Here is a 12,335-nt window from a genome sequence, read left to right on the forward strand (position 1 = left end):
CACTTATCAATGATGTTTGCTGTCGACGATTATCAAACTCTAATTGTTGAATTCATAATGCAGTGATATAACTGCGCCACCGCTCCTCACATAGATAAAGTATTACATACACATACATTGCACGTGGATCATTAACACGTGCTATAAAAAACAGCCACCATTCCAATCAGATGCTTACCCTGGTTTCCCGCCGTTCGTGGCTCCGCCCCCTACCTGCCTGCTAACCCGTCTGTGTTGTGTGTCTTAACCGCTGTGGCTGAGTAGCCTCGTCATGACCGTGTAATTTCACGTTAGTTCACGGCGCCGCAGTGCCATTTAACCTCGGGGAAGCCTCGGTCAATTCCCTGGCCCCAGGAAACCGTGGAGAAGGTTCCCCACGAGGAGGGCTCCTGGGTGAAAACCTGTAGGCCAGGTGACTTTCCCGCGAGGCTCTAGGTGGGGGTACGTGCGTGTGTTCATGTGGGGGGTGGTGAGCGAAGAACAGCGTCGGCCAGGCCGCTCCGTGGTGTGGGCATCGCGGATGCGGCGCCGGCAGAGCGGCTTCGCCGCTGTGGCATCACAATATCATCCCTGGGGCCGGCCCAGGGGTTGTGTTGGCCAACAAGCACCTTGTGGCCGGGTGACCCATGTATCCCCGTCTGGCCCAGCCTGAAATGGCTACGTGGCAACATCCAGTGCGCCCGCCATCCTCAGAACGAAGGGTGAGGGCGGGTGTGATGCCAGTATGGCAGGGAGAGGGATGGTCTCAGATGGACTTGATCTTGGTGATGGACACTCACAGCTCAGAATGCAGCAAAAGTCCAGGCAGCTTCCACACAGTGTTATACAGTCTGATAAAAGAATGCTGCTCGACACATGAACCAGGTATGGGAACTTATTCGCCACTTGTAGAACTGCCTGACTATTAATGGAGAGCTGAGCAGGTGCAGTGTTGTATGACATAGATTCCCAAGCAGGTGATTTATTTTTGTGGAACATATGCAAGGTCCCATTTCATGATGGAATTATCCAGGCATCAGAACAAGATTCCCTAACTCCATCTCATTGAGTAGCCATTACCAGATCAGCAGATGCAATAGGGCTGACCAGCAGGAAATGATCCCTTAACTATAACCAGTCATCGATAAGCGTATTATTGTAACCGCAACGAATGCAATTTATTTATATGGCCATTGTGAGCTTCTCAAACTACATAATTATTGAAGATGCTATGTAATGTGAAATAAACCCCGTTGAGACGACGTCGTGAATTGAGAATTCTTTATTCAGTTTCGTTCACAGCTTCCACCACATTCGTTCCTCCAGTTCCCTTGCTCCTTCACGCTGTTGGCTGACAGCGTGAGAGAGAGACTGCGGCGGCCCGCCACGTGGCAGGCTCCGGACCACGGCACCAGCGTGGCTTCTCCGCTCCTTTTAATCTCTGGCCCACGTGATGCCCTGCAGCCAATCCTCAGCCACACCCCTGGAACTTTCCCGAAGCTAATGTACGGCTCCAGGGCCACGCCCCTAACTCGACTCCCCATTGGTTGCGGGCTGAGGCCGGCAGAGCCCATCATTATTATCCAGGTGTAACCTCACATTACAAATGTAATGCATTGGGCCAGAGTGAATTTTTGTCACAAGCCGAGTTGAACAGGAAATGGTTCCAACTCCTGGTCACGCAGCTTTAGATGGGCCTGCCCAAAATCATAAAAATCCTCAACGAATGTGAGCAGAGGCAGAGACATCGAAATCAAGGAACCCAAAACACCAAGCCTATTTAGGGTACCATATGCCTTAATTACATCAAGAAAGCAGAGATCTAGTTTCTAGTAAAATTCCGTACTCCCATGCTGTACTCGATTGACAGAAAATACAGCCGCCCCTTGAATATCGGAGGTTACGTTCTTGGAAAATGCCGCGCGACGGCTAAAAACGCGATATTCAATACTTAAGCCTTACCCAAGTAATGGCGTTAGGTAAACGTCAAACTAAAATTTACATCACAATTGAAATACGTACTGTATTCCAAATCAACTAAAAACTAAATTGAAATAAACATTGGGAAACCGTGTCTCATGCTTTTGGTTACAGGTCTCCCCAACACTTATCGTCACACATGCTGTCTGCTTCTACTCGACCTTGTCCGAAAAGTCCTCCAAAACCTCCACATCCACAAATGGCTGTGATTCGTCTCGGGCTCCATTAGCGACCTGGAAGTCAAACCCTAGAGCCTTCACAGGTCACCTTCACGAATGGTGACGTTTCCCAGCTGCCATTTTTATTGGGTCCTTGAATCACAAAAGATGGGCTTATGGAACTTCAAATTTCACACGTCAATCTCAGACTCTGCTCCTTGTAGACCTCCTTACGCGTGTTTCAGTTTCAAGACAATTCAAAAGGCCTTCCAAGTGTACATTAAGTGGTTTTTAATGTGTGTTCCCTGGCAGTTGTGAAGATTTGATTACTGTGTAAATGCATTCCAAGACAGTGCAGTCGTTAAGATTCCGTGGAGGCGAGTTCTGCTCTTGGTGACATCACAAGCCAGAGAGAGGGGGAGGCCCTGACGTAACCCACTCGTTAATTTGAGGTGACGTCTTCAGAGGGAGCGTCTACATATTTAAGTAAACATGTGGTAAACAAGGTGGGATATGAATGCAGACAGATATATCTAAAGTTTTATTTAAATAGAAGTTAAAATTCAATAAAACCTAGGCTAGAATACAAATCTGTAACAAAAATCCACGATGCTTTCAAATGTCCTCTTTAAAGTACCTCCTTGCGAAAAAACAGATCGGCAGACATCTTTCATTCAACGTTCTCTACACGAAACAAAGGAATGTTTTACACAAACTATAAATACCACGGCCTTTTAGGAATGCATGTGTAATGGGTTCCGGAGACACTTGTCTTCTTTATTACATCTTCTTTATTACAACACTCCAACAGTCCTGATATTCTGTTACAGCCTAGGTACACAGCCTAGATACACTACTCTGGCTACGCTCTGGAGTCCTCCGGCTGCAATTACCCTAAAGGAGGCTAATTGACCCGACCTAGCCAAGGTGCGGGTCTGGACTCTGGCTTCCTCGGAACTCGCCCTTACAAGGACGTAGAGCCGGGATTCCCAGAGTCCCACCACTGGCCCTCACAGCGTCCCGGCCCTTACAAGGACAAGCGGGACGAGGGGGTCCAGGGTCCTAAGCTGGCTGGTCTTGAGTCTTGAGCAGCAACTGGCCCCGATCAGCCAGGGAGCTGACCTTTTATGCCTCATCCCCAACGAGGGGTGGGGTTGTGTGCGCCCCCAGATATCCCACAGAGCACGCACAGCCCGCCCGTTGGTGGCGCCAAGGGGCTTAACTGTTTGGGGTGCCTGGGATCCTAGCGCTTGGCGCCGAGGGCTTATCTGCCTAGGATCCCAGAGCCCCCAACAGCCCCTCCCCTCTTATGGCACTACACATGTGTTCAGTACAAGCCACCTGTGGACTGGTTTTGGTGTACAATGTCTCAACAGTCCAGCTTGCTTCAACTGATGTTCATCGGCAAGGTCCATTTCAAGTCTCAGTTCGACAAAATGTATACGTAATACAAAATAATAATTAGTGTTCTTGTGGAGAATGTATCTCCTATACGTAACTTGTAAGTGGCATACCTTAACTGATGAATGATCCGACTATGCTCCCGATTTCAAAGACAATGAGTTGCCCCAGTCAGATGCGTCCTGATTCACAAAAATACCCTTTGACCCGTATCACAAAAATAACAGCTCTCACGTGAGCTTTTGTACAGGTTACCACCAAAACAGATACTTTGTCCTGACATCACATATTCCATGTTTGACATTAATACACAAAATGTTGTATGTACGTACAAAATCAGACAGGTATTCTTTCAATTATGATTCAAAATAATCAAAGGGCACATTGGCAACATTTTATTACTATACTGAAATGTACTGCGTCATATTGCAACGTATTTAGAAGTTGATCTGACGAGATTAGGCCTATATGTGCAGCACTCTCATAGAGGGAAGCCAAGTAGTAGTACATTCTCTATTTGTTGCAGAGGTTCAAGGTTCAAATCCGACTGGCATATCAATCATCGCCCCGGTCTTACAAACTCATATATACATGCAGGCCAGTGAACGGTCACCTTGAGACAAACAGGGGCAGATGCCCATTATGGGCACCCATCGAGTGTCTAAGATGAGATATGATACAACACACTTGAGTGACTCCTGGTTAGAGATCGCCCCAACCCACAGGTTCACAAATACTGGCCACTCTTACACTGCAGTTTGAACCTAGAAATTGAGTGTTCAACTTCACATTATATTCATTAGAAAGGCCTGTGACAGAGGTTCATCCATTTGAGCTTATTTGTCTCAAGCTTGCACATCTACCTGGTCTCCATTTGACTTTGTATTGTCTAAGAAGTCCACCCACACCTCCACATCCACAAACTCCTGGGAGTTGCCTCGCTCTGCCTCACAGTCAGAATTTAGTTCCTGCTTCACACTGCCGCCATCTATGTGAAGGTCCGATTTTGGAGTTGAATCATCTTCAAATTCAACCTTCACTTCTACGCTCTTCACTGTTACTTCTTCACATTTCACCTTCGCCTCTTCATATTTCACCTTGATACCTTTCAAAGTGTCCAGGCTGGGGTTGTCTTCTGGTTCTTGTTTCATGAACAATGGGGTCATTGCAGCACTTTGACTTTCACAAGCTGATTTCAGATTACATTTCTTGTGGATTTTCTGATGCGTGTGTGTTCTCTGGTGTTTTTCAAGATTTGATGACTTTGCAAACACCTTCCCACACAGAGTACACTTGAAAGGTTTCTCTCCTGTGTGTGTTCTCTGGTGTGATTTAAGAATTGATGACTTTGCAAACGCCTTCTCACACACAGTGCACTTGAAAGGTTTCTTTCCTGTGTGTTCTCTGGTGTTGTTTAAGAGTAGATGAATCTGAAAATACCTTCCCACACACACTGCACTTGAAGGGTTTATCTCCTGTGTGTATTCTCTGATGGGTCTGAAGATTTGATGACTTTGCAAACGCCTTCCCACACAGAGTGCACTTAAAAGGTTTCTCTCCTGTGTGTGTTCTCTGGTGTTGTTTAAGAGTAGATGAATACAAAAATGCCTTCCCACACACACTGCACTTGAAGGGTTGATCTCCCGTGTGTATTATCTGGTGGGTCTGAAGATTTGATGACTTTGCAAATGCCTTCCCACACCGAGTGCACCTAAAAGGTTTCTCTCCTGTGTGTGTTCTCTGGTGTTGTTTAAGAGTAGATGAATCTGAAAATGCCTTCTCACACACACTGCACTTGAAGGGCATCTCTCCTGTGTGTGTTCTCTGGTGTTGTTTAAGAGTAGATGAATAAAAAAATGCCTTCCCACACACACTGCACTTGAAGGGCATCTCTCCTGTGTGTGTTCTCTGGTGTTGTTTAAGAGTAGATGAATTAAAAAATGCCTTTCCACACACACTGCACTTGAAGGGTTTGTCTCCTCTGTGTGTTCTCTGGTGGGTCTGAAGATATGATGACCATGAAAATGCCTTCTCACACACAGTGCACTTGAAGGGTTTCTCTCCTGTGTGTGTTCTCTGGTGTCTTTGAAGATGTGATGACTGTGCAAACGCCTTCCCACACACAGTGCACTTGAAATGTTTCTCTCCTGTGTGTGTTCTCTGGTGTCTTTGAAGATGTGGTGACCGTGCAAATGCCTTCTCACACACAGTGCACTTGAAAGGTTTCTTTCCTGTGTGTGTTCTCTGGTGTTGTTTAAGAGTAGATGAATCAAAAAATGCCTTCCCACAACACACTGCACTTGAAGGGCTGATCTCCTGTGTGTGTTCTCTGGTGAGTCTGAAGATTTGATGACTTTGCAAACGCCTTCTCACACACAGTGCACTTGAAAGGTTTCTCTCCTGTGTGTGTTCTCTGGTGTTGTTTAAGAGAAGATGAATCTGAAAATGCCTTCTCACACACACTGCACTTGAAGGGCATCTCTCCTGTGTGTGTTCTCTGGTGCTGTGTCAATTTTCCAGTACGATCCGTGATGTTTACATGCTGGTCGCATTGTTTCCTTCTTGTACTGAACTGCGCTGAGTGCCTTTGCTCCATCAGGCCAATTCTGCAGAGCGAGGGTCAGCTGCAGACAGAAAAGCATGTCCACACCATCTATGTGAGTATTGAGGCACAGAGGAATGCATATAAACACAGTCACACATGACTTACACATCTATACATATTCATATTTTCATCATATAGTGATAGAGATTCCCCAATTCATCACAAGGGCTGTTAAGTTACACAATGAGAGGGCAAATGGTCATAAATATGCCTGGACACCCTAGTGTCTTCAAAATGAATGTTTACCAAAAACTCCAAGCACACAATTTTGGTTGTCTAGCTACGACAGGAATATTTATTTAAGAAAAATTAGCTAACATAGCGAAGGCTGTTGAAAAGAATATTATTTGTATTATGCAGAAATGTATAAATTAATGTTCATTTACAACTTAGAGGTGTGAAGCCAGGCTCAAATGAGCTTGAATGTGAGGATGAACAGATATAACTTCAGCTGAATATGTGCAGTGTTAATTTCCTGACCGTTTACATTCTTATAAAATCTTGTTCTGTACCTGTTGAATTTCATGACAAAATGGGGCCTTGCATATGTTCTACAAAAAGATCACCTCCCTGGGAAAATCTTGACTTAAAACTTTAGTGACAGCGGGAATTCATATTCTTTGGTTATTTCGGTAAAGTCACGTAGATAGAAAATAATAAAACAAATAAAGTGAATAGAAGAAAAAAAAACGACTAATGTAGACTGTAGCCTGGTTCTTAGCCTTGGTGAGCGTACTGGCAGTCTATAATGTAGACTGTAGCCTGGTTCTTAACCTCGGTGAGTGTATTGGCAGTCTATGATGTAGACTATTGCCTGTTTTTTTGAGGAGACCTTTGCAATGGACTAGACCTTGGCGATGGACACTCACAGCTTTGTATGTAAAAAAGTCCAGGCAGCTTCCACATAGTGTTACAGAGCCTAATGAAATAATGCTGCTAGACCAATTTGAAGTGAGACTTTGGATGCCAAACCAAAGCTGGTCGTGAACACATTAACCAGGTATAGGAGCTCCTCCACCACGTGTAGAACGACCTGATTATTCATGGAGAGCTGAGTAGGTGTAGTGTTGTATGACATTAAATTCCCAGGGAGGTGTTCTTTGGGTCTTTCGGTAAAGTCACGTCACTTAACCGAAAGACCCAAAGAATATTAATTCCTGCAGTTACGAAAACTTTAAGTCAAGATTTTCCCAGGGAGGTGATCTTTTTGTAGAACATATGCAAGGCCCCATTTCGTCATGGAATTCTCCAGGTACAGAACACGATTCTCCAACTCAATCATTGAGTAGCCATGACCAGATCATCAACATGCGTAACATGGTTGACCAGCAGGGGATAATCCCTTGACAATAACCAGGCATCGATTAGCGTATCATTGTTACTGTATGAAATGCAACTTTTTTATAGGGCCATTGTGAGCTTCTCAAAACACATCATTATTTGAAAATGCTACGTAATGTAATGCATGGGGCCAGAGGGAATTTCGGCCACAAGCCAAATTGAACAGGAAAGGGCCCTGACTCCTGGTCACACAGCTTTGGATGGGCCTGCCTAAAATCATAAAAATCCTCAACGAATGTGAGCAGAGGCAGAGACATCGAAAACAAAAAAACTATCCAAAACCCCAAGCTTCTTTATGGTACTATAGGCCGTAATTACACCAAGAAAGCAGAGATCTAGTTGCTGCTGAAAATCCGTACTCCTGTGCTATAGCTGATGGACAGAAAATACAGCAGCCCCTTGAATAGCACGGAGGTTACATTCTTGGAAAGTGCCGTGCGAAAGGTAAAATGCCAATATTCAATATTTAAGCCTTACCTAAATAATGGGGTTAGGTTAACAGCAACTAAAATATACATCACAATTGAAATAAGTACTTTACTGTATTCCAAATAAACTAAATTACTGAAATAAATGTGGAGAAACCATATACAAAACATTCCAAGATGAGTATAAATGTATATAAATAAAGCAGACTGTGTGTTTTTTTGAGAACCAAATTGCGCCAACACTTTGAAACATACACACATCAAAAAATCCATGCGTACTGAAGGGTAAGTTATTATGTTTTTCACGCAATTTTTAGCTTACCTGTTCACCTTCAACACCTGTAACACCTGCACACTCCAACACCCCGCTGCTGCTATATTTTTTCTCATTTACCACATTATCCTTACATATTATAAAGGCCTGCATTTTTGCCACAAAATTAATTAACTTCCAACTCCTTACTGTCCTCTCTGCACACGCACGGCTCACCTCTAATATACTGCAATATTACATCATGGAACCTTTGCCAGTACCAAAATATGAGAATAGATTTTCCCCGTTTTTTTGGCAACAAAGCAGGTGTTAAGATGTTAAAACACCAAACTGAAACCTTTTACATGGAATCATGTGTTTATTAACCACAATACTTGTAGTCAGAATGCAAACAAAAACACTCTGACAGAAAATGCATGGACTGCTGCTGAGGCAGACTGTTTTTAAAAGGTTTGAAATGGGTGTAGCCCAAGGGTCATAAAGAAGTGGCTGGGGCTAGTGATGTTAATGTGATAAATTAGCATGTTCATGTGAAATCGAAGAGTGGTGTATTCCAAAGCGGCCTCCCTACGAGAGAGAAGGAGCGAGGCTCTACCTGGGTAAACAATAACTACCACCACGACAACAATAACCACGATGTGAACTTATCACTTCAGATCTCCGTGAGCGCGCACGAAAATAAATCACGCTTGCTAACACAGAGCGCACGCCCGGGATACACTGCCGAGATCATCGATGACCTCGCCATCGAGAAAGTTCAGCAGCATCTGACAAGCACAACGGGGTGTCAGCCAGATGCGAACTGCCCATATCCCCCATTTAACACCCTTGCCGAGCACGTGCACGTGTGTGTGAGAGATTTGCTTGCGAGCGTGCGGAATTCCGACGGATGGGACGGAATAGCACCATTGCAAGTCTTCTTCCAGAGGAGGAGGTGAGGGGGGGGGGACGAGGGAGCCTCCGGGACCCCGTGAGACAACCCCAGGATGGGTGGCAGGGATACAGACCGGCATAGGAGATTTCACAGGCCACGAGACCCAAGTACGCGAGGAGGTAACCCAAGTATGCGGGGAGGTGACCCAAGTACACCTGAATGTTACCAAGCTGCAGTCTACAGCGGAGATAGTCCAGTCCGAGGTGGGAGGGCTACGCTCCATGGTCGCGGGGCTAACCAGGCGAGTATCTCAATAGGAGGCAGAACTCGAACAAATGCGCACTGGGAGGGTAAGGGGGAGTGGACAAGGGGCCTCCTATGGAGCCACCGCCCTTCCCCGTGCGTGCTATCTATGCGACCAATGGGGGCATCTCGTGAGAGACAGTCCCCAGATCGCCCGCGCGAGAGAAGCACCAGGGTTAACAACCAAGGCCTCCCTAAAGATGGGACCACAGAGGGGTGCAATCGACGTGGTCCCAACACAAATAAACTGTCGTGATAATGGTGAGCGAGTGACCCCCACGCAGATGCCGACAACAACACCCCAGAATGCGGCGACTGCGGGTGACTGGCTGCGGGAGCTGGTGGCAGGAATAATGGGGGCCACGTCGCTCGTAGAAGGGCAGGTGAACAGGCGGCGTACTCAGATTCTGCTGGACACGGGGGCGGCGGTAACGTCACTCGTGAGTGCAACACATTGCAGCGTGGTCGGGGTTGAAGTGGGCCGCCTACAGGCCCCGGATCGTGCGCTGCACACTGCAAGTGGAAGTGGGACTGCTGGGGAGGGTCACCCTTAAGGGTCGCCTCGGACACCAGGTGTGTAACCAGGAGTTATACGTGTCGAGCGTGTTATGCCACGAGTGTATTGCAGGTACCGACCTGGAAAAGATGGGGCTCAGCGTTTACCCCCCCGTGGCGATGCGCCACCGTGGAGGGCAGCGGGGAGCGGATTCCTTTCTTGGGACAAGAGCCGGGTTGCCCCCGCTTCGAGCCCGTGGCCGCTATCCTGGCGTCGGCCGTCACTGTCGGCATTGGTGTTCCACTGGGTTTTCCGTTTTTCTCCCAAACCTAAACTCAAAATATAGTTAGTGGTGGTCAAACAGTCCAATGCAGGACCCTCCTGAAACATAATCTTTAACTTCTAAATGAGAAATTAAATTGGAAAACCCTCAAACACAGTACAATATTTTTATTTTACCAGGTGAGGCCATCTGAGCTGCATAGCTCTTTTTCAGAATCGACCTGGACACAAATGATAGCTCAACTTAGTGGGTTATATTATGGAAATGTATTGCAGCAAAATTCTCAAAATGCATGTTTCTAAATGTGGAGAAAAATCAATGCCACTACAGGGAGAGAAATAAAAAAATGTAAACTGCAATTATAAATGCGTCAGGGTTGGAATCGAACTCGCGCACGCAGAGTACGCTCACGGAGTACACTCACACAAATGAGTACACTCGCTCACTCGGATTATTTTTTCTCCGGGTCCTTCGATTTTCCCCTCCACATTTAGTAACATGCATTTAGATTATTTGGCTGCTACAATCTTCCACGTGAAAAGCCATTTCGTTGAGCTATCATCTATGGCCAGGTGGCTTCTGACAAAAGATCTAACAGCTCTGTGAGCCTTGATTGGTAATATAAAAATAGTTTACACCATTTGAATCTCATTTGCCATTAAAAAATATAATTGGATTTTTTACCCTTTTATCTGGCAACAAAACTGACACCTTTTTTACGAGGTGTCAGTTATGTTGCCAGATAAAAGGGTAAAAAACCAATTATCATAAAAATAGTTGTCCATCGGTCTAAAGGGTGCATCAGCAAAACCAACTCGGCAGAACGCTCCTGAATTAGAGTGCTGAGACTCATTGTGGTCATGTACTCGAGTGTGCACCATGGTGGCTGGGAGATGTTAATTGCCTCTCCTGGAATACAGGAGGTGGTGGGTTCCATCCCGACCTCTCCTGTATATTTGGAATCTGCGTGTCTCTCTCTCCCCGTGGTCGCGTGGATTATCCTCCGGATCCTCAGGGTTTTCCCCTCCACATTTAGAGTCAACATCACCACGCGTTTAGAGTATTTGACCGACATACATTTCCACACGTTGATAAGCCACTTTGTTGTGGGCTGGTCGCTTCTGAAAACAAGAGCGGTATAGCAGCTGAAGGGGGCTTGGCATGGTAGGATAAAAAAAAACTGTAGAAATAATTAAAAGAAACAAAGTTTCAAAGTAGTGAGCCAGATGAAGACAAATTAAACTTGAGCAGAGAATTAAAGCAAATGCAATCAGGCGAGGGCAGGAGGCAAGGCCCAGCATGGATAGGCCCCGCGTTGTAATGTTCCAACCTGGACATCGATTCCATACTCGCTGCTACTCAATTGATATCCCTACGAGAGAGACGGAGCGAGGCTCTACCTGGGTAAACAACAACAACCACCACGATGTGAACTTCTCACCTCGGATCTCAATGAGAGCGCGCGCGGTGCAGCAGCTTCCGGATATATCGTGACGTCACGCGGCAGCAGGAGGTGACATGACGTCACTCGCGGGGTTCATCACACAATCCCCTCCCCCAACAAGCAGCGGTGTAATTGAATAAATTATGTTAATAGCTCGCGCCCATATGGGGTGATTGGGCTTGGCTGGTAAACCCGTTGCAATGAAATAGCGACTGTTTCATGAATAAATTATGTTAATGAACCGCCAGTCAAAATCGCGGTGGAGGAGGTGGGATTGAATATCTTGGTGACATGACGTCACTAGCGGGGAACAGCTTTCCCTGGCGTCTCACGCCGACGAGTTAATGAGTGGTGACGTCACTGTGTGTGTGTACACTCTGTGTACAAACTGTGTGTACACTGTGTGTGTACAAACTGTGTGTGTGTGTGTACACTGTGTTGGCACAGTCGGGGGTACAGATGGTGCATCGGCCAGTCAACTGAGTCAGTCGACCCATGGCACCTGGGTCTACCCCGTGCACATAGCTTGGCACAAGCGCCATAGTGAAGTGACCGCCACTTAGTGGCGAATGGCGGTTGTTGTTATTGTTACTGTGTGTGTCCGGCAAAACAAGAGATGGCACCTCAGCCAGCCATCTCATTGAGTAGCCATTACCAGATCATCAGCAGATGCAACAGAGCTACCCAGCAGGGAATAATCCTTTAACTATAACCAGTCATCGATAAGCATATTATTTTTAACCGCGACGAATGCAATTCATTTATACGG

At 46.1% G+C, this 12,335-nt stretch overlaps 1 protein-coding gene across 1 annotated transcript; it reads right to left on the reverse strand.

The window, feature by feature from the left end:
- Positions 1-3,874: 3,874 nt before the first annotated feature.
- Positions 3,875-12,285, reverse strand: LOC144738166 (uncharacterized). The gene is given in 3 exon segments (XM_078621148.1): positions 3,875-5,807; positions 5,809-6,142; positions 9,980-12,285. Coding segments are annotated over 2 exon segments (1,233 nt in total). The 5' UTR covers positions 6,115-6,142; positions 9,980-12,285; the 3' UTR covers positions 3,875-4,880.
- Positions 12,286-12,335: the final 50 nt, after the last annotated feature.

The sequence above is a fragment of the Lampetra planeri genome, chromosome 78 (assembly GCF_965212315.1).
Source record: "Lampetra planeri chromosome 78, kcLamPlan1.2.h2, whole genome shotgun sequence".
Taxonomy (NCBI): domain Eukaryota; kingdom Metazoa; phylum Chordata; class Hyperoartia; order Petromyzontiformes; family Petromyzontidae; genus Lampetra; species Lampetra planeri.